This window comes from Strigops habroptila, chromosome 14 (genome assembly GCF_004027225.2).
Source record: "Strigops habroptila isolate Jane chromosome 14, bStrHab1.2.pri, whole genome shotgun sequence".
Taxonomy (NCBI): domain Eukaryota; kingdom Metazoa; phylum Chordata; class Aves; order Psittaciformes; family Psittacidae; genus Strigops; species Strigops habroptila.
Genome location: NC_044290.2, coordinates 2,981,005 through 3,002,917, shown reverse-complemented (window position 1 = coordinate 3,002,917; position 21,913 = coordinate 2,981,005). Strand labels below are relative to the sequence as shown.

At 60.3% G+C, this 21,913-nt stretch overlaps 1 protein-coding gene across 1 annotated transcript; it reads left to right on the top strand.

Annotated features, from left to right (window-relative positions):
• The first annotated feature begins 463 nt into the window (after window positions 1–463).
• RHBDF2 (rhomboid 5 homolog 2) lies at window positions 464–21,282 on the top strand. The gene is made up of 19 exons (XM_030506515.1): window positions 464–555; window positions 10,541–10,670; window positions 12,037–12,186; window positions 12,293–12,417; window positions 13,272–13,464; window positions 13,536–13,748; window positions 14,296–14,424; window positions 14,792–14,925; window positions 15,605–15,811; window positions 16,143–16,254; window positions 16,725–16,799; window positions 17,225–17,386; window positions 17,529–17,629; window positions 18,111–18,174; window positions 18,298–18,392; window positions 18,579–18,654; window positions 19,129–19,229; window positions 19,790–19,943; window positions 20,863–21,282. Exons 3-19 carry the CDS (start codon window positions 12,061–12,063, stop codon window positions 21,280–21,282), a joined length of 2,487 nt encoding a protein of 828 aa, XP_030362375.1. The 5' UTR covers window positions 464–555; window positions 10,541–10,670; window positions 12,037–12,060.
• The last annotated feature ends 631 nt before the right edge of the window (window positions 21,283–21,913 follow it).

The window sequence follows — 21,913 nt, the reverse complement described above, 5'->3', positions numbered from 1 at the left end:
TCCTAATAGCGACCAGCCCTAATGAGGACCAATCCTAATAGTGGTCAGCCCTAAAAGTGCTCGGTCCTAATAGTGACCAGTCCTAACAGAGCCTGGTCCTAATAATGACAAGTCCTGATAGCGACCAGTCCTAAAACTGTCTGGTCCTCATAGTGGTCGGTCCTAATAGCGACTGCTCCTAATAGGAGCTGGTTGTAATGCTGACCAGTCCTAATGGTGACCATTCCTGGTCCTGACAGTGCCCGGTCCTAATGGTGGCTGGTGCTAACAGAGCCTGGCCGTGGCGCTGCCGGTGCCGGTGCCCGGTGCCGGTTCCCAGCTCCCAGCCCGGGGCCTGGTGCTCGGTGCCCGGAGCGGGGCCCGCGGGAGCACCCACGTGTGACGCGGTGGGCGGGGCCCCAGGGAGAAGCCCCGCCCCCCTGCAGGCCCCCCCCCCCCGTGGCCCCGCCCGGCCCAGGTGGAGGCGGTGGCGAGCGGCGGCCGGTGCGGCCGGTACCGGGACCAGGAGCGGGGCGCGGGCACTGAGACCGGCACCAGGACCGGGACCGCACCGAGGTGAGCGGGGCCGGGGGTGGGAGCGGGGCGGGGGGGCCCAGTGCCGCCGCCGCTTCGCTTCGCTTTGTGCCCGTCCGCGTCCCGCCAGCTTCCTCCTCCGCCTCGCGCCTCCCGCCCTGCGGCCACCTGGCCCTGCCCTGCCCGCGGCACCGGAGGGTGGGCGCCTGCCCCGGGGGCCCTTTGCCGGGGTCGGGCGGGGCGCGGCGCGGATCCCCCTGCCCGTGCCGCCGCTGTGTCCCGCTCCCCCTCCGGGACGGGTCAGCCGGGACGGAGCGGGGGGACCCTCCTCTTCCACCTCTTCATCGCGGGGGAAGTGGGTGCGTGGCCCGGCGAGGTGACCCGGCCGTATGCCCCGGGCGATGGGTAAGCAGCGCGAGGGGTCCTTGCCTAGGCTGGGGGAACAAGCCCTAACCTCCTTTCCGGGCCCGGTAAACGAGCGGGTGTTCCAGCGGTTTTGTTTCTGTTTCGTGCGTGTTTCAGCGCCCTTGGGAAGCGGCAGCAGTCCCGCAGCCGCAGGCAGGTGCCCCGGTCCCTGCCTGCTCTTGCTCTGCCCCAGAGCACCCGCCTTCCCTCCCATCCACCGAAGCCGGGGCTTTGTTGTTGGTGCTGGTTTGAGGTTGGGTTTAAAGGCTGTGGCACACTCACACGTGCTGCTGAAGTGGTGAGTACACTGCCAGCCCTCTGCAAACAAACCAGCCCCTTCGGGATCAGCCCCTCCGGTCATCCTGCATCCGTACGCTCATCCTGCAGGGAGCAGAGGGATGCTGCGTGTGGATGTTTTAGCCCGTTGGTTTGTTGTTGTTGTGTCTTAGTGGTTTCGGGGCTGAGGGATGAGGCTGAGCTTTACTCAGTCCTGCCCTGCCTTGCTGCCAGGCCAGCAGCACCAGGCAGAGGTTGTCCCTCTTGCCCGCAGCTGGGTTGCAGTGCCCACAGCATCTGAGACCCCACAGCTCTGGCTCCTGTGCCCGTGCCTTGCAGGGGGAAGGGGACCCGAGAGGCTGTGCTGTCGCCGCTGGGTCCCGGCACAAGAGGAAGTACCTGCCCTCTTCCCCAGCGCGGCGTCATCCTTCCCGCCATGAGGCCGTGGGGAGCCGGGACACTCTCCCGCCTCTGTGTGCCGGAGTCCTGGACGGTGGGGGTTTCCAGGGTGATTTCCAGGGTGAACGCATCATACTGATGCTGTCCCGGACCTTCCTGGGCTGGAGCGTTCAGTAGCCACAGTCCCACGGATGTCCTGAGTGGGGAAATGCTACCTTGCTCAGCTCACTCCATTGTGTCTTCTGAAGCAGCATCCATTGGCTCCTGCCTGTTCCCCAAGTGGGAAACAACCAGCTTGGAAATATCCCATCTCCAAAACAAGCTGGAGGGTTCAACTGTGCCATACCTGGGAGAAACCAGAGCTGCCTCTGCCTGCTCTAACCCCAGGCACCACTGGCTTCACAAGTGGCTTCCTGGGCTCCCCGGCTGCTGCGCCTGGGTCTGCTTTTCCGAGCCCCTTTGCAGTGAAGGGGGCAATCAATACTTAATACCACTTGCTCATTTGGAGGGCGGCTTCTGCCTGTTCTGCTCCTGTTTGCTGGAAAGCAGGTGCCTGAAGCAAGCCCCCATAGCCTTCCCGCTTCCCCTGGCGAGGGGTTTCTCTGGCACTAATGCAGCTGCATTGCAAGCTGTGAGCCCTGGGGTGAGAAAGGGCAAACCACAGTGTGGGGAGCAGGGGTTGAAGCTGAAACAGCTGCCCTGGTACCAATTCTGCAAGCCTGGTGTTGCTCTCGGGTGCATGTGTGAGTGCTCAATGTGTGAGGGTGACGTTGCCAGAGCGTGGACATCTGCAGCAGGAGCAGTAGGTGCTAGTGGGAGCGCACCTTGGAGGCTGGTATGCAGGCTGGCTGGCTCAGGTCTCTCTGGGGGCTGCACTCTTTGGGATGCACTGGGGCAACCTGCAGAATTTGGGCAGTGTTTGGCTGCACTGGGCTGAAAGTCGAGCATATGTTGTGTTCTGGGTCTGTGTTTTGTCATTTGGTGCTGCTCCTGTTTAATTCTTACAGTGAAGCTGAGGGATCCCCCAAATAAATCCTTATTCATTGCCTTTGGTTAGAATCATAGAATGGTTTGGGTTGGAAGGGACCGTAAAGCTCATTCAGTTCCACCCTCCTGCCACGGGCAGGGACACCTTCCACTAGAGCAGGTTGCTCCAAGCCCCTGTGTCCAACCTGGCACTCACACATGCACCCGAGAGCAACACCAGGCTTGCAGAATTGGTACCAGGGCAGCTGTTTCGGCTCCAACCCCTGCTCCCCACACTGTGGTTTGCCCTTTCTCACCCCAGGGCTCACAGCTTGCAATGCAGCTGCATTAGTGCCAGAGAAACCCCTCGCCAGGGGAAGCGGGAAGGCTATGGGGGCTTGCTTCAGGCACCTGCTTTCCAGCAAACAGGAGCAGAACAGGCAGAAGCCGCCCTCCAAATGAGCAAGTGGTATTAAGTATTGATTGCCCCCTTCACTGCCACGGATGGGGCAGCCACAGCTTCTCTGGGCACCCTGTGCCAGCGCCTCAGCACCCTCACAGGGAAGAACTTCTTGCAGCTGGTTGTTGGTCTTAATCTGACAACAACCCTCAGGATGAGCTTGGAGGCAAAACGGTGCTTGTCACCAAAGAAAGTGTGGGGTGGGTGGTGGAGAACAGGCCAGTGGGGGATTATAATGGGGTGGTGGTGATGGAAGCCCTCGTTCCTGCAAGGAGGTGGCTTGTCCTTCTCCCTCTGTCCCTTGCCTGTTGTGTGGGAGCCAGTACAGGGCTCCTGAGAGATTCCCATGTTTCTCATGAGCCCTGTAGGGATCTGAGTCCAGAGGAGCAAGCGTGGGCTTGGTGGTGTCCGGGTCTCTGCACTAAAGGAGTCAATTGGTAAAGGCTGCAAACTAATAACTTCAATCTATATGAGCCCACAAGTGATGGGATCACAAACTTTCTCCTCTTGAAGAGCTCTTCATCTAACAATCACTGTCCCTGCTGTCCTCCTGGGCCAGGATATGTCTGGTGACATGATGAGCCCCCAGTGGGGATGGACACAGTCCCTTTTAATTACAAGGAACAAGGAGCTGTCATTTGGGAGCATGCCGTGCTTTGGGTTGTGGTTGTTTCCCAGCCTCCAAGCCGTGCGTGTCCTTGCAAGTATGGATGGAACCCTTGGCAGTGGTGCCCTTCTTCTTACTTAATCCCCATTTCTTTAAATACCAAAACAACAAGCAGTTGGTTGGTCATTCTTCATGAGGTATTAAGGGTGGGGAATGGACCCAGGGAGGATGCCTTGGGTGGCCGCGGAACCAACCCTGCCGTCTGCTTGGCAGGACTCCTGTGTCCCCTCTGTGGCCCCCAAGGGCCACCATTGCAGGGTGCTGATCACATTAGAGTACGGGGCAGGAGCAACCTCCAAATATCTGGTTTGGGAGCAGCCTGCAGCCCTATGGGAATCAAGGATTTGTGAGGTTTTCCATAGGAGGCTTCCCCCTCCTCTCTCCTCCTCCAGTAACTTAAATCTGGGGGAGTTGTATGGACTTTGCTAAAGTCCTTGGAAGCTGCTCGGGGAAGGGAGCAGTTCGCTGCCGGAGCAGCCAGGGCTGGGAAAGCAAGGAGTCCTCTTGTATTGCAGTGCTCAGTTTCCCCATTATGAAATGCCACAAATGAGTCAGTGTGAAGGTCTCCTGTGAAACCTGCTCAAGCTCCCCTCGAGGTCACACGCAGCAGCCACCGGTGCAGGACCTGCTGCTGCGGCTGTACCCCGAGAGTGGGGAGTGTGGGTGCAGACCGGCTCACTCGACACCGCTGCTGCCGGAGCTGTGTCAGGAAGCAGTGCGGTACCCAGTGATGCTCCTCAGCCTTTTCCCAGCCTGCTGCTGTTGGATGGGAGGGAGGAATTCCCAGTACAGGGGGCACATGGCCTGTGCTGGATGTCCAGCCCTGAGGTGAGCACCTTGGTGGGATGCTCCTGCCCTCCGCTCCCGTCCTGGGAGCTGCTACATGCTCAGCCATCCCATCCACAGGCTCCTTTCTGGGCTGCTGCAGCTCCCAGGGCAATGGGAGCTCCTTCTCGCAGTCTGTGTTGTCTTCTTTTAATGGCCTTTTGCTTAAAAATCATAATTCCTGCTGTATTTCTCTGGTCTGACAGACCCATGGGGCTGGTTCCCTCCTTTCCACGCTGCCTTCGCTCCCCATCCGTCATGCGGCAGCTTGTGCCAGGGATTTGCCATGGTTATCCCTGTAATTGGCCATCCTGCAGGAACGCCGGGCAGGGCTGGGAGTGACCTCCCGTTACGTGTAAGCCCAAAGGCTGCACGCCGAGCTCACGGGGTGAATCCTTGGCGTGTCCTGCCCTTTCCTTGGCTCCTCCGTGGTGTGAGCAGGGAAGTCTTGCCGGGACCAGCACCACGCTGCTGGCGTAAGGCTTTTCTATAGGTGATGCCATAACCGGCTCATGCATGTGGTGGCTTAACCCAGTCCGAGTGCTCCTGGGGAAGATGTGGAGATGGCTCCTTAAAAATCAGCATCTCAAGCCCCTGCAGTGGATTGTGTGGCTTCCCTGTGGGCACAGGGAATGGAGGCAGGAGGAGGATGAGGATGGTGTAGGAGAGACCCCGTCAACAGCTCTTGGCAGCTGAGAGGCTGCAAAGTGTGTTGCTGGCGCAGGTCCATGGTGATGCTGTGATGAGGGCAGAGCATCACACGGTTTCCATAGGCACTGGTGAGTGTAGGATCCCCTGTTTGTGCTGTGTTGGTTGGGTTATCCTCTGCAGGGTGCAGATCTGGGAGCTTCTGGCCTTGTGGCAATGAGGCTGAGACGTGGCCCATGTTCATCTGCTGGTTGGGAGGAGAGGGGTGGGCAGGGAACAGCTTCCCTGGGTTGAACTGTGGGGCCAAGGGAGCACTGTGGCTTGATAGGGTGACCGAAGGGCAGCCCCCAGGTGCCACCTTCACCCGCAGCACAAGGGGATGCATAAGGTCCTTGTCACCTCTCCTCAGGGAGCTGTTGGCCCCAGGGGGACGTCAGAGAAGCTGTTGGCATCCCTTTGCATGGGCCTCTCCCTTTGCACAGGCAAGCAGCAGAACTGTGCAGCCTTGAAATGGCTGAGCCGAGATAAGGAGCCTGTTCCCGGAGATAGGGAGCTTGTTCCGAGGGGGCTCGTCCAGGAGTTGTCTTGTGCCTGGGATGAGCTGAATTCACGCATGGGGCTGAGCACCACCTCCTGCTGCTGCATCCCACGTGGATGCTCAGAGATCTTGGTGAGGGGACCCTCTGCAAATAGGGGGTGTTCCTCCCATCCCGGTGCCTCTCCGGGTGGCTCAGTGCTCTCTGAAACAGGCAGTGGGGCATTGGGGAAGTCTGGCCTGAGCCCTCACACCAAGAGCTGCTCTCAAAATGAGTGGTTTTCAGAACTACAGGAGGAAATGTCCCCTCCATCCCCCTTGTCCCCTCACACCAAGAACTGTGCTTTGAAGGGGGAAGCGAGAATGAAGTCAGCAATGACCTTTGGTGTGGGGATTGCAGGCAGATGGCTGCAGGCAGATGGCTGCAGGCAGACTGCCCCCCCTTGCCTTGGGTAAACAACGACCTGGGATCCCTCAGCCCCTTCCAGAAGGCACAGCAAGGGCAGCAGCACTCACACCAGCATGCCCATGCACCCTGTGTTTAAGCCAAGCTGATGAGGAATCGGAGTGGCTCTGAGTAGTTACTCAATTCTTAGATAAAACCAAGTTTAATCAACTCTGGTAGTCTGGGGAATCTGTCTGGTGCCTGGAAAAGAGCTTTCCTTGGGTCTGGAGGGTGCTGCAGCCCTGCCTGTGGTGCCTGTGGCGCCTGTTTACCAGTGGAGACTTTTGCCCTTTGCTCTTCCCGAAGCCGTTGGGGTGACTTGAAGCCATTGGGGTGACTCAAAGCTTCCACGTGCACGTTCCCCTCTTGGCCTAGGCTTCAGCTCTGGAAAGCCATGGGCTTTCCCTGGGCATTTCTTGGGCTGGGGGTCCCCTTGCACAGCCATGGCCCCTCCAGCAGCACCCACTGCCCCGGCCAGTGCATCTCCGCGGCAGGAAGCAGAGCGTGGGGCTGTGCAGTGCTGCCTGTTTGGGGTGATCCTGCTGTGAGGGAACGTGGAGCCCCACAGGGAGGGCGAGTGGGGGGCTGTGGGGTGGGTGGGCAGCGGCACAGAGGGACCCCAGCTCACTGGTGCTCACTGCCCACCACAGCAGGTCAGGAAGCATTTGGGTGCCGGCACTCGCTGTGCTGGGGATGGGGTTGTTGTGCTGATAAATATTAATGAGGATGGGAAACAGGCTGTGTCTGGGATGCGGGAAATGCTCCGCGTGGCTCTTTCAACCCATTCCCAGATGTCGGAGGCAAATCCTTCCCTCTCCACGCTGCTGCTGGCGGGGTCACCCCGGAATGCTGGATACCGCAGGGTCCCACATGCTCCCGGGAATCAGCGGGGAGGCCCGGCACAAGGCTGTGTTGTGCAGCAGTGTGAGGGCTCTGTGCTACCCCATTATCAGCAGCGCCCGGCGCAGCCCCCCCGCCGCTCTATCTCCCCGCTCGCTCCACTTCCTTCCCGGGCGTGCTCCAAGCTCGCCCAGGCTGAACAAACCCGCTGCGGTTGCCCAATGTCCTGCCCAGTGTAGAAAATGGGAGAGGATTTCCTAATGGCAGCGTGGGTGAGGTGTGTGCTGCTGCCTGCACACTCCTGGGGCCAGCTGGGGTCTTGCCACCCACTGGGCATCCCTACCGCATCTTGCTACACCAGCGCTGCTGGAGATGGGGTTAAAGATCCTGCTTTGGGGGTTAGTGCTGACCATGTGGCTCAGGGATGCGGGAGACAGGAGTGGGCAGCCTGAAATATCACAGAATCCCAGACTGGTTTGTGTTGGAAGGGACCTTAAACCTCATCCAGTTCCAACCCCTGCCACGGGCAGGGACACCTTCCACTAGAGCAGGTTGCTCCAAGCCCCTGTGTCCAACCTGGCCTTGAACACTGCCAGGGATGGGGCAGCCACAGCTTCTCTGGGCACCCTGTGCCAGCGCCTCAGCACCCTCACAGGGAAGAGCTTCTGCCTCAGAGCTCATCTCAGTCTCCCCTCTGGCAGGTTAAAGCCATTCCCCTTGTTCTGTCCCTACAGGCCCTTGTCCAAAGCCCCTCTCCAGGTTTCCTGGAGCCCCTTTAGGCACTGGAGCTGCTCTAAGGTCTCCCCTTCAGGAGCCTTCTCTTCTCCAGGCTGCCCCAGCCCAGCTCTCTCAGCCTGGCTCCAGCCAGTGGCACTGCTGGACACTGACTCAGTGCTGGGCTGCTGGGCTGCAGCAGAGGAGCCCCAGCAGGATGCCAGACCCCAGGGAACACTGCTGTCCCCCTTGGATGGAGAGGGCCAGCCCCTGTCTCTGCTTAGGAACAGATCCCATGGGGATGCCGGTGCTCATGGCAGGGCTGACCATGGCTGGGGGCATCAACCCCGTGGCCATGGCTGTGCCAGGGGTCCTCTGCTCGGAGGTGAGCCCACAGGGGCTTGATGCTCAGAGCCATTGGACCAATTGACTTTCCCATCCGGGGCTCTTAATAACCAGGAGCAGCTTTCAAGGATGCTCCAGCCTTGAGAGAGGTTTTCAACATGAATTATTCATGGACAGCCATTAGGCTCTAATGGACTCTTGGGTGTGAGTGTCAGTGGTGGCTCTGGGGAGTGCTTTGGAGGCTCTATGGCACTGCTGACCCTTTCCTTGCTCCCCTGTGGAGATGAAGAGGGAAGAGCAGGAGCTCATGGTGCCTCCATTAAGGGTGATGGGTGTGATGGGTGCTCTTGGCCTTGCACCCTCAGGTGGCTCAGAGCCACTTTTTCCTCCCAGCTTAATTGCACCAGCCCAATGCACTTGTGTTCCAGTGCCAGCAATGCTGCCTCCCACCGCACCAATGTGCTCAAGGGAGAGCGATCCCAATCCTTCTTCAAGTGTCTGTGCATCCCACCAGGGCTGCTCTGCAGGCTTGTCTCCAGTGGTTGTGCTTCCTTGTCCCCAGGTCACCATTTGGCCTTGCTGATGGTCCCTTTGTGTTGCTCAGAGCATCCCAGTGTGTCCCATGGTGACGCCTTGTGCGAGCTGCATCACTTTTTCCATCGCTTTCTTCCTTGGGTGTGTTTCCTTGGGTCAGCATCTGTCGTCATTCACCCCAGGGCTGGGAGCCAGGCCTGGTCACCCTCCATGTGCTTTGCCTGGTTGAGGACCAAAACCTTGCCCCAGTTGCTCACCAGGCTCTTTTGGGAGGGGATGGGGGCTTCACCTCCGTGCTGCTGTATCCCTTGCTGCTGGATGTCAGGCTCTGGTGAGCTGCTGTGGACAAGAGAGATGTGAGAGGGAAGGTGGTGACGGTGGCAGAGCTCTTATTGACAGCCCAGGTTACCCCCCTCCATCCCCTACCCATTTGTTGCCCCCCCATGTGTGATGGCAGCATTCTCACTGCATTTCTCTCTCCCTGGAGATCTTTTGCAGCCTGAAGTGACATTGTGGACCCTTCTTCCAGCTGAAAGCACAGCTCCAAAAGCTCGGGACGTGCTTTTGGGTGCTGAGTCCCACATCTACCCACCCCCCCTGCTGCTGTCACCCGCCTTGTCCCCACAGCAGGGTGTTCACGCAGCTGCCCCCCCCCCCATGCCAGCTCAGCACATCACCTCTCACTTCTCTTTTCTGCCTCCAGGGCAGAGCCACTGCCGCCCCGAGCTCCTTGGGGACCAGCAGCCACCAGCACCGAGGGACAGTGGGGCAGATCCATGCTCCTGCTGGGATGCTCTCCATCCCGGGGCTGGGGGGTGATGGGGACAAGGGGGTGCTGAGCTGGTGGCAGGTTTGATGTGGATGGAGGCACTGGCTGGCCTGTTCTCATGCTGGGTGAGAGTGGTGCCAGCGCTGGAGGGGCTGGGTGCCAGCACCAAACACATGGGGAGCTGGAAAACACCTTCCCAGCACCATCCCCAAGGGATTTCTCTGTCTGGCATGGGGTGAAACTTCTCATGGGTCAGGATCCGTGCTTGGGGGCAGCTGCTGTCCCCGACCCATGTGGCCAAGGGGACGTCAGCCCCCGGGGACTGCTCCCCTCCTCCCTGCTCTCTCTCAATGCCAAATCCTGTGTGAATGCACATGGAGGCAGCTCCGGCCCTGCCGCGTGACCCGGATGGCAGGTGCCGACGGGATGTGCCAGATCCCTCGGGAACTGCGTCACCTCGGAGGAGGCCCCGTGCTGCAGCCGGAGCCGGTGGGGATGAGACCAGGGGTTAAACCAGCTTTGGCCAGGAAGCCAAGGGCTGCCTGGGGTGTGATGGGAGCAGTTGGGGGTGGGATTTTGGGATATGGATGTGGGAGCACCATGTCCTCTCACACCTCTAGACAACAGTTTGGCTCCAGTTTCTGTGCTGTGCTGGCTCGCACCATGAAAGCCATTCCCCAGTGTGGATGAGGGTGTCCCAGGGCTCGCTCTGAGCCCAACGTGTTCCCATTCCCGGCTCTCCGGAGCAGCTGGCACTTTGAGCTCATTCCCTGGGAGGAAAACAAACAGCGTCTCCAGCTCGCCAGTGGGATGGAAAGTTTTGCTTGTGGGGCTGGCGTTCTCCCAGCTCAGAGCTGTGGAACACCTCAGCGAGGCATTGACGTTCCGTGCCCGCTCTGCACGGCTGTCCCGCTTCCCAAGAGCCATGCCTGGGAAGCGGCAGTGGGTGAAAGCTCCCTACCAGCCCCATGCAGTTCCCCTGTCACAGAGCAAGGTGCATCGCTGCAAGTGGTGGCTTCCCCTCCTCCTGCTGCCCTGTGCCAGGGGCTGGCCCGTGTTCCTGGTGTCTGGCTGCGGGCAGCCCCATTCACAGAGCCCAGGGAGCGCTGAGCTTTGCTCTCCCTCCCACCCCACTGCTCCTGCAGCCCTCTCCTGTGTTCCCATGCGTGGGTTCTCATTGCAGCCTCTCTCCCTACCAGGTGAGGCAGGAGGAGCTTGGCCCTGCTCCGGGGCTCCCGTGCGTGAAGGACGGAGGAGGAGGAAGAGGAAGGCTGCCGCGGGTGTTTGCCATCGAGACGTGCTCCGTGGAATCCCCACCACTCTTATGAGGTAGCGAGACCCTGGTGTGGGGACCAGCGCTGGCTCTGAGCCCCTAGGGGGAATGTGGGAGCTGGGTGCTCCCAGCTTTGGTGCTTAACGGCAGCGAGGGGTGGGGCAGCAGCTAAGCCTCCGGCAGCACCCAAGGGTCCTGCTTTGGTGCCTCTGGGGAGGAGGGGAGGCAGGCAAGCCCCTCTCCAGGTTCCTTGTAGCCCCTTTAGGCACTGGAGCTGCTCTAAGGTCTCCCCTTAAGGAGCCTTCTCTTCTCCAGGCTGACCCAGCCCAGCTCTCTCAGCCTGTCTGGCACTGCCAGACTGAGCTTGACTCAGTGGTGCTGGGCTGCAGCAGAAGAGCCCAGCAGGATACCTGTCCCCCCAGGGGTGTCCCCCTTGGATGGAGAGGGCCATCTCCTGTCTCCCCTTAGGAGCAGATCCTATGGGGATGCCGGTGCCTGTGGCACCATCCCCGTGGCCATGGCTGTACCTGGAGGGGGGCAGGGGATGCTCCTAAGGCCTGTGCAAGTCCCCTGGGTGCTGGCACGTGGCTGGGGGGACGGGAAGAGGCCAGAGTGGTCATGCCTCCCTAATAGCACCTAATAGGATCTGGATCTCCCTCCCTCATGCTCACATGGAATTACCTTTCCTGCAAGGCCCTGCCAGGTGGAGAGACCCTTGGGATGGGATTGCTTGAGGAATTAACCACCTCTTGGCTATTAAGCTGCTTCTTCCTGGCATGTGGTGCCGGGGAGGATTCGATCTCCCAGCCTGACCTGTGTGTGCACGTGCAGGGGGAGTGTCCCGCAGCTCCTCTCCCATGGGGCACCCAGCACATGGCAGGTCCTGGCTCCATGGTTGGAGGTGGCACGGGCTGCCCCAGCCCCTCGCTGCAGCAGGAGCCATCCGTGACACGGGGCCTGTGGTATAAGTTGGGATGTGAATTTGGTGTTTTCAGGCTTTTGCTTTTCCTCCCTCGCTGTGTCAAACCAGGGGGGCCAGTGTCCCTGTGTGTGAGAGCTGCAGCCATGTGCCGTGGGCTTGCAGAGACCCCCCCATAGGTCCCATGGGGTGGGATGTCAAACCTGCGTGTCCCACAGGCACGTGCTGGGTGTTGGGTGCTCTGACCCATCATTCCTGCCATCCCTTGCTCTGCTCATGGCAAGTGAAGGGGTGCTGTTGGTGGTCGTGATGGAAGCCCTCCTGCCCACCCAGACCCAGGGAGGGGGTGTGGGTTTTGGGAGCACAGCAGCTGGGCTGGTGGTGGCAAGGTCTCAGCAGCACAGGGGCTGAGGCTGGTGGGATCCCACTGGTGAGGCCCCATCTCCTGCTGGGACCCAGTGGAGGTGCTTCTTCCCCTCTCATTGCCTCCATGCACCCCTCAGCCTGCCAACTGCCGCTGGCCCGAGATGTCAGCCGGGGACAAGAACGGGGGCAGCCGCTCCAGCAGCAGCCGCCTGCAGAGCAAGAAGCCCCCCAACCTCTCCATCATCATCCCCCCTCGGGAGGCAGAGGAGGATGGTGCCCGCAAGGAGGTGAGAGATGGGGACCTGCATCCATCCCACACTGGGCTAGGGGGGCTGCTGTCCCTGGGGGACCCCCTTATGCACCCTCTCCCTAACGCCCTGCTCTGCCTTCCAGCCCTCCAAGGTCCCCATCTACAGAAAGAGCAAGAGTCTGCAGGAGCCTCGCTCGAAGGGATCCGATGGCTTGGAGCGCCGGCCCGGCTTCCGCCGTCAGACTTCCCTATCCCAGAGCATCCGAAAGTGAGGGCTGGGAAGGGTTCTGGCAGCAGCTGGGTCACCGGAGGGGTGTCTCAGTCCCTGTTGGGGTGCTGTGACTGTGGGTACCAGCTTGGGATGGGGATAGAGAGTTGTGTCTCCAAAGACAACGTCTTTGAGGGTTTCGTGCAGCTCTGCTTTGGCTCACTGGTGTCTGCCTGTGAGTCAAAGAGTTGTTTAGTGTTCATCCACACTGTTCATCTGTACAATGGAGACATTTATCAGCCCTGTTTATGTAGGACGTTCACAGGCACCTTGAGCTGGATGTCTGCTGCAGCCCAGAGCTGATGCACTGCCATAGAATCACAGAATCCCAGACTGGTTTGGGTTGGAAAGGACCTTAAAGCTCATCCAGTTCCAACCCCCTGCCACGGGCAGGGACACCTTCCACTAGAGCAGGTTGCTCCAAGCCCCTGTGTCCAACCTGGCCTTGAACACTGCCAGGGATGGGGCAGCCACAGCTTCTCTGGGCACCCTGTGCCAGCGCCTCAGCACCCTCACAGGGAAGAGCTTCTGCCTAAGATCTAACCTGAACCTGCCCTGTTCAAGTTTAAACTCATTTCCTGCCAATCCATAAAAACCCCATTACCCTGCCCGTCCCGTCCTGTGCAAGGTGCAAGTCTCGATGGAGTCACCTCTCCAGAGAGACCCAAAGGCCAGCGACACCTCTGCAGCATCCCTTCGTTGAGACCCATAGCCAGGTCAAAACTGCCAAGCTGGGGGCCGAGCTGAGACACCCCAACACACATCACCCACCCCAGAGGGGGCTGCCCAGGTGGGATGGTGGTACCTGTGGTGGGGGGACCTCTCTGTGCTCAGTGTGCCCGTGGTGTGTGCAGGAGCACGGCGCAGTGGTTTGGTGTCAGCGGTGACTGGGAGGGGAAGCGGCAGCAGTGGCAACGCAAGAGCTTGCAGCACTGCAGCATGAGGTACGGCAAGCTGAAGCCTGCCTACCGCGACATGGAGCTGCCCAGCCAGGAGGTGCCCTCCTTCCAAGCCACCGAGTCACCCAAGCCCGCCAAGATGCCCAAGGTAGATGCTCGTGACATGGGGTCCAGCTCCCGGCCGTGCTGTCCCACCACTGACACCTCTGCCCTCTCCAGATCGTGGACCCGCTGGCCAGGGGCCGTCCCTTCCGCCGCACCGATGAGACCGACCGTCCCCACACGCCTCACCACGTCCTGCCCCCCCTCACCCCCGGGGTTGTCTCCTTGGCCTCCTTCAACAGCATCCGCTCGGGCTACAGCCGCCTACCGCGCAGGAAGAGAGAGTCCGTCGCCCACATGAGCTTCAAGGCGGCCGCAGCCCTTCTCCGCGTGAGTCTGGGGGACCTGGGGGTATCATCTTCTTCCTGACCTGGGTTTCAGCTCTGTCCCTCACCCATCATCTTTGTTTCGTGGCTTTTTGCTTTGCACAGAGACCGCTGTCTCTCCAGGGTAGGTTTGAGGGGAGAGCTTGGTGGGGTTTAACCTGGGCTCTGCTTAAAAAGAGAAGTTCTGGTGGAAACTGGACATCCCTAGAATAAAGCAGCTTCTGGGTTTCACTGCTGAGGAGCCAGGAAGCTTCTCATGCAGCTCTCTAGCCCTTGGGCAAGCCTTGGGAGCAGGTTTGTGAGACTGGGACCAAACGGGATTCAGAGTTCACTTGTCATGCAGACTGACATGGTCATGGTCCAGCACTGGCTCTGAGGAGCTAAAGGCAGCTCCTGCTGCCTGCCTTTCCACACTGGGGGATATGGTGGCCTGTTGGGGTTTAATCCTTGCCACTTGGGTTTGGGGAGGGGAGCTATAAGAAGCCCTTGGTGCTGCAAAAGCTGAGGGGGCGCTTGTGGTTGCTTACTCCCATTTGCTTCCTCTGCCAAAGGGACGTTCTGTCCTGGAGCCACTGGCTCCCAAGCAGAGGAACAACAAGAGGAGCTTCATGTACCCCAGCTTCATGGACGACGACATGGTGGATGCTGCTGATACCCTGGACTCATCCTTCTTCAGTAAGGCAAGTGCTGTTCCCTGCTGGCTGCTGGAGCAGGGAGGATCCTGGTGCCCCTGCACGGGGGCTGGATGTGGAGCGGGGCTCTGATGGGCACCCCCATATGCTTCACCCAGCACTGGGAACAGGGGCCTTGGTGGCCTCTGTGCCTGGCACTGCGGAGCCCAGGTCTTGGTGATGCTCCTTGGGGGTGGTAAGGAGTGATGCCACCACTGTGGGCATGTTTCACACCCTGTGACGTGCAGTCAGTGGGATGTCAGTGGAGATCACCCACCTCCCCAGGCTCTGGAGCCAGCCTGGCCTGGTGATGGGCATGCTTGGTAAGGGGGAGGTTTCTCACGCATGCAAGAGCATGTCTCCATCCTGCTTCCAGATGGACATGCATGACGAGACGTACTCCATGCCTGATGATGTCTTTGAGTCGCCGCCTCTATCGGCCACCTATTTGCGGATGCACCCGGTCGGGGAGGATGCCAGGGTGTCCCCCGAAGTGGAGCAGCCCACCCCGTGAGTACCAACTCCCAAGTGCCCTGCCGCAGTTCAGTGCCTGAGCACCCTTTGGGGAAGGAATTGTTCCTCATCTCCATCTAACCCTCCCCTGGTGCAGCTTGAGGCCATTTCCTCTTGTCCCATCCCTTGTTCCTTGGGAGCAGAGACTAGCCCCCTCCTGGCTCCATCCTCCTGTCAGGCAGTTGCAGAGAGCAATAAGGTCCCCTCTGAGCCTTCTCTTCTCCAGACTAAACCCCCCCAGGTCCCTCAGCCGTTCCTCATCACACTTGTGCTCCAGGCCCTGCACCAGCTCCGGTGCCCTTCTCTGGCCCCGCTCCAGCACCTCAATGTCTCTCTTGCAGTGAGGGGCCCAGAACTGACACAGGATTTGAGGTGCAGCCTCACCAGTGCCCAGCACAGGGGGACAGTCACTGCCCTGGCCCTGCTGCCGCACTGGTGCTGATACAGGCCAGGACGCTGGTGCCTTCTTGGCTGCCTGGGCACAAGCTGCTCATGTTCAGCTCCATCAACCAGCACCTTTCCCATGAGCAGGTTCCAGCCGCTCTTCCCCAAGCCTGGAGCGCTGCAGGGGTTGTTGTGGCTCGAGCGCAGGACCCAGCACTCTGCCCTGTTGAACGTTACCCCATTGGCCACAGCCCATCGCTCCAGCCTGCGCTGGTCTCTCCTCTCTCCGCAGGCGGGAGGGTGCCCGGCTCCCCTCGGCCGGCGCTGGCCCGGCTCCGCGGCGAGGCAGGCGCATTGCTTCCAAAGTGAAGCACTTCGCCTTCGACCGCAAGAAGCGCTACTATGGGCTGGGGGTGGTGGGGAAGTGGCTCAACAGGACGTACCGGCGCAGCCTGAGCAGCATCGTGCAGTCACAGCTGGAGATCACCGACAGCCACCGGTGAGGGGGCCCCCGTGGGACGGGGATCAGGGCTTGGGGCACTGCAGCATCCCTTTGCCCAGCCATAGAATCCCAGACTGGTTTGGGTTGGAAAGGACCTTAAAGCTCATCCAGTTCCAACCCCCTGCCACGGGCAGGGACACCTTCCACTAGAGCAGGTTGCTCCAAGCCCCTGTGTCCAACCTGGCCTTGAACACTGCCAGGGATGGGGCAGCCACAGCTTCTCTGGGCACCCTGTGCCAGCGCCTCAGCACCCTCACAGGGAAGAGCTGCTGCCTTTTATCCAACTTTCTTTGAGCTGGGGTCCAATTTTGGGTTCTTTCCTCCTCAGGCCATATTTCACCTACTGGATCACCTTTGTCCACATCCTTATCACCTTGCTGGTCATTGGCACCTATGGCATCGCTCCCATTGGCTTCACCCAGCACGTGACGACAGAGTTAGTAAGTTTAGGAGCTACTGGCTGGGGTGGTCACCTCCCAGCTCTGCGGTGACATGTGGCTCCTGTGGAAAGCAAGGCTGGCGCCCAGGGGTGCCCTTGACACCCCGGAGGGTGTTAAAGAGGTGATTCTCCCCCTGGGGTTAATCATGGCAACCTGCAGCCTGCTGCAGTGCTCCCCCGGTACCCAGGCTGGAGAGCAGAGCAGGGATCCATCTTCCTGGGGGGGGGACCATGACCACCAGTGTCCCATGCTGTCCTGCTGGGGCTGGGAGCATCTTGGAGTGCTGCTGGCTCCTGCTGTTTGAGAGGCTCCATTAAACAGCCAGGGCAGGGGGTCCACACGTGCTCCAGCAGAGCTGCTCTCCTTCCCACGTTGCTGTGGGACCCAGCAGCCCTTCCCCTCGGACGAAGGGGCTGCTCAGCCCCCCATGAGCAGAGGGAGCGAGCGCTGACCCTGGCCTGGCTCTGCAGGTGCTGAGGAACAAGGGTGTCTATGAGAGTGTCAAGTACATCCAACAGGAAAACTTCTGGATCGGGCCCAGCTCGGTAAGGACTCTGCTAGACCACTGCCCCTCGCCCCCCACCTGAGGCTCTGCCCCCCACCAGCTGCTCTTCCCCCTGCCCGGGGCCCTGGGGTGCTCCTCTCCCCGGGAAGAAGCTCAACCCCTCATCCCAGCCTGCTGCCCCACACCCTTGGTACCCCCATCCCTCCGGACCTGCTGCCTGTTCCCAGCCTGAACTGGGGGCTCAGCAGCGCTTCCCAGAGCTGCAGCATCATGGTGGGATGCTCAGAAGAGACCCCATCCCCTTCCCACCTGCCTTTGCCCGCCCCCCAGCGAAATAGCAACTCAAGAGCTATGGCCTGTGGGGACCCCCTGCCCCTGCTGAGCTCTCCCTGGGGCATCTGGAGGGTGAAGGGGAAGTATAGGGGGACCCACAGAGCATTCCCTGCACTGGCATCTCCCTCCCAGATCGACCTGATCCACCTGGGAGCCAAGTTCTCCCCCTGCATCCGGAAGGATCGGCAGGTGGAGCGGCTCATCCAGCGCGAGCGGGACCGGGAGCGGGACTCGGGATGCTGCGTCCAGAACGACAACTCGGGCTGCATCCAGACCCAGCCGCAGGACTGCTCGGTGCGTGCACTGGGAAGCGCTGGGCATCCCTGCAGCAAAAGGGGAAGCCATGTGCACCCTGCACAGCAGGGCAGGATGACTGGGGGGTAAGTCCTGATGATCACTGCCGCATCCTCAGTCTCTCCATCTATCCTTCCTACAGGAAACGCTGGCGACGTTCATCAAGTGGCCGGGCACCAACGCGCCGGCCTTGGGCTCAGGGGAGAAGAGGACGTCAGGGGCTGTGTGTCACCAGGACCCCAGGTAGGAGTGACAAACGGGAGAGGTGGCACGGTCACCCGGCTGTACATGGGGCACCATGAAGGTGCTGCGTTTGCAGCTTAGGTACCTTGAATCCTCTTGTGCAAGGGGCTGGGAGGTCTTGCACACCATAGAGGAATGATAAGGAGGGAATCAGTGGGGAAAGTGAGGTGGGGTCTGTCCTAACGTAGGGAGCAGTGGGAGATGCCATAGTTTTGTGCCGGTCCATGCTTGCCCTGCTCTGCTGGGATGGGGGATGCTGCGAGGGGGCATCAGTGGGGTTGTCTGACAGATATGTGCTGTGGGGTTCACCCATGGAAGGTGCTGCCATGGGGTGTTGTAGGACACTGATGTGCAGGATCCCCCCCAAGCCAGGGGCAGGGGCAGGTCCCAAGGGCTGTCTGTGCCCAAGGGGGTTACTAGTCTGTGGGGAGGGATGTGCTGGGGGGACCCATCCTGACTCCCACCCTTCTTCTCCCACCAGGACATGCGAGGAGCCGGCATCCAACCCACCGCACGTGTGGCCAGACGACATCACCAAGTGGCCGGTAAGAGCCTGGTGGCACCATGAGCTGGGTGGCACCGTGGTGGCACCTCCATGGGAGGCGCAGCTGGCCATGGGCTGTGGGGAGAGCCTGGGGCTGGACCCCAACTGTGGCTCCTGCTTCTAGATCTGCACCTACGAGACCAAAACCAACCACACCGGCTTCACCCACATGGACTGCCAGATCAAGGGCCGGCCCTGCTGCATCGGCACCAAGGGCAGGTGGGTCACAGCGATGGGGACATCCACCGTTGCTGCCTCTTGTTGTCCCATTGGAGCCGGGGGAAGAAGGACGTTATGGATCCTTGGTGGGATGGGAAGTGTGGTGGCTGCTGGGAGCGGAGGGGGATGCTGTGGGAATGGGGAGCGATCCCAGCTCCAAGTGATCCCGCTCCTGCCTCTGCCCAGCTGTGAGATCACGACGCGGGAATACTGCGAGTTCATGCACGGCTACTTCCATGAGGAGGCAACGCTCTGCTCGCAGGTGAGGGGCTGGGAGGCATGGTGGCATGGGGGACACTGTGTTAGCAGCCAGGTCACACATTGCCATGCTGATGCCAAAGGGATTTAGAGTATCCTATGGAATGGGATGCATGTGAGTGGGTGGGATGCAAAGTGCAGGCACTTTCCCAGCTATAAGCTGGACTCTGGTCATTGCATGCCTGACTTGGGGCGTGGGTAGGAGGGAACATAGTGCCTGAGCCAGCCTCACCCGGGCAGCACCGGTGTCCTTGGGAAGGGCACATTCCAGGCAGGAAAATGTCCCTTCAGCATCTCCTGCAGCACCAGGGATGCTTGGTTGCTCCCTTCCCGGCACCTGAGCAATGTGGGTGCCCCACAGCACCCAGGGTCCCCCTGATAACTGACGCATGGCTTTGCTGTGACCCATCCTGTGCTCCTTGCGGCTCTGCATTGGAGCTGAGCCCCCGTCACCGCCTGACCCCACCTGCCTTTGCAGGTGCACTGCCTGGATGAGGTCTGCGGCCTCCTGCCCTTCCTCAACCCAGAGGTCCCCGACCAGTTCTACCGCCTGTGGCTGTCCCTGTTCCTGCACGCTGGGTGAGTGCAGCCCCCTGTGTCCCAGGGGATGGGGGCCTGGGGACCAGGGTATCAATTGGGATGAAACCTAGAAGGGCTACAAGAAACCTGGAGAGGGGCTTTGGACAAGGGCCTGTAGGGACAGGCCAAGGGGAATGGCTTTAACCTGCCAGAGGGGAGACTGAGATGAGCTCTGAGGCAGAAGCTCTTCCCTGTGAGGGTGCTGAGGCGCTGGCACAGACTTTTCCCAGAGAAGCTGTGGCTGCCCCATCCCTGGCAGTGTTCAAGGCCAGGTTGGACACAGGGGCTTGGAGCAACCTGCTCTAGTGGAAGGTGTCGCTGCCCATGGCAGGGGTTGGAACTGGATGAGCTTTAAGGTCCCTTCCAACACAAACCAGCCTCTGATTCTATGTCTATGATCCTTAATGGCTTAGGAGAGAAGAGGAGAGAACACCCCAGACTACAACACTTGCTGTCGTTGGAGGGTGCTTTGTCAGCTGTCACCCGGGACAGTGGGTGGGAGGGCTGGGCAGGGGCAATGGCAGAACTGGGGGTCTCTAACACAGGGTCTCTCCCCCCAGCGTCATCCACTGCCTGGTGTCGGTGACTTTCCAGATGACGGTGCTGAGGGACCTGGAGAAGCTGGCAGGCTGGCACCGCATCTCCATCATCTTCATCCTCAGCGGCATCACGGGCAACCTGGCCAGTGCCATCTTCCTGCCGTACAGGGCAGAGGTGAGGTTGGGGATGGGGGGGCCTGTCCCACATCACCCCAAACCAGCCAGCTCCCCGGGGCCCAAAGGACACCTGTCCCCCCATTGTCCTGGCAGAGGTTTGTGGAGGGCGCTGCAGCACAGAGCTCTCATCCCCTGACAGGTTTTGCTGTCCCCATGGCAAGGGGAGGGGGGGTCCCTGCCCCACACGTGGATTTCACGTATGTGTGGGTCACGCATTGCCACGTGTCGCTGTGTGTGCAGGGTCCCCGGGCGGGCAGATGGCTAATCTGCTGGCACCAAACCCTGCCAGCTTTAAACAAGATCACACCAAGCACCCTAATCCCCCGGGGGTGCGTCAGGACAGGGCTGTGCCTGGGGAGGGGGTGATGCTGCTGGCTGCTGAGTCATGGAAAGCACCAGCATCCTCCCTCCTGTTCCTCCCCTGCTCCCACCCCTGAGCGCTGCAGCGGTGTGAATGCAGCCCCAGGAGGGATGCAGGAGCCAAATGTGTTTTGCAAGGGGAAGAAATGAGCCTTCCAGTGTCTGAAGGGGGCTACAAGGATGCTGGAGGGGGACTCTTCATCAGGGGCTGGAGCGATAGGACAGGGAGTGATGGGTTCAAACTGAAACAGGGGAAGTTCAGGTTGGAGATAAGGCAGAAGTTCTTCCCTGTGAGGGTGCTGAGGCGCTGGCACAGGGTGCCCAGAGAAGCTGTGGCTGCCCCATCCCTGGCAGTGTTCAAGGCCAGGTTGGACACAGGGGCTTGGAGCAACCTGCTCTAGTGGAAGGTGTCCCTGCCCGTGGCAGGGGGTTGGAACTGTGTGAGCTTTAATGTCCCTTCAACACAAACCAGTCTGGGATTCTATGGTCCCTGTGGACACAGGGATGTGCCTGGGGTGATGTATGCAGGATCAGTCATGACTTCCCCGTCCCTGCAGGTGGGCCCTGCTGGCTCCCAGTTTGGCTTGCTGGCCTGCCTCTTTGTGGAGCTCTTCCAGAGCTGGCAGGTGCTGGAGAAACCCTGGAAAGCCTTCCTCAACCTCTTCGGCATCGTCCTCTTCCTCTTTGTCTGTGGTCTCTTGCCGTGGATCGACAACATCGCTCACCTCTTTGGCTTCCTCAGCGGCCTCCTCCTCTCCTTCGCCTTCCTGCCCTACATCACCTTTGGCACGGTGGACAAGTACCGTAAGCGAGCCATGATCATCGTCTCCTTGCTGGTGTTCGTGGGGCTCTTCGCCTCACTCGTGGTGTGGCTCTACGTGTACCCAGTGAACTGGCGCTGGGTGGAATATCTCACCTGCCTGCCCTTCACCAGCAAGTTCTGTGAGAAGTACGAGCTGGAGCAGGTCCTGCACTGACCACTGGTGGGGATGGTGCTGGGAGAGGCACCAGTGCTGATGCTGCCCATGGAGGGGTCCTCACCAGCCTGCTGGAGATGCTCCAGGATGGGGCAGACCCTGAGCATGGCTCATCCTTGGGCTCACCCCTGTTAAACACTGGGGGTGCAGTGGGAAGTGGGGCTGGAGCCAGCCCTGCACCCCTTTGGGGCTGGAAAGCCAAAACTGGTGTGGGGACCGACCCGACTGCTGCCTGTGTGGGGAAAGGTTCAAGGGAAGTGCGATTTTGGTGCATCCAGGGCTCCCAGCCCTGGGGGGAATGTTCTGGGGTGTCCTGCCTGTGCCCCTGCCTACCCCGGTCCCTCCTCGGTGCCCCGGGTGCTGCAGCTCATACTGTGAACATGACCCCCTTTTTTGCTGGGGCATTGGTATTTACCTGCAGCTCTTTATGCCCAGGGCTTCCCCACTTTGGTCTCCCCAGGGTCTGTGTTGTGGCTCTGAGGTGTTCAGAGCTGGGCTTTGAAGGTATTTTTCAGTCCCACTCTCTCATCTCCTGTTCCCCTGAGGCAACAGAAGGAGACGTGCTTCCTCACTGGGCTGGGTGGAGAGGCAGGACTTGGGGCAGGGGGGCTTCTTTTCCCCTCATTTCAGT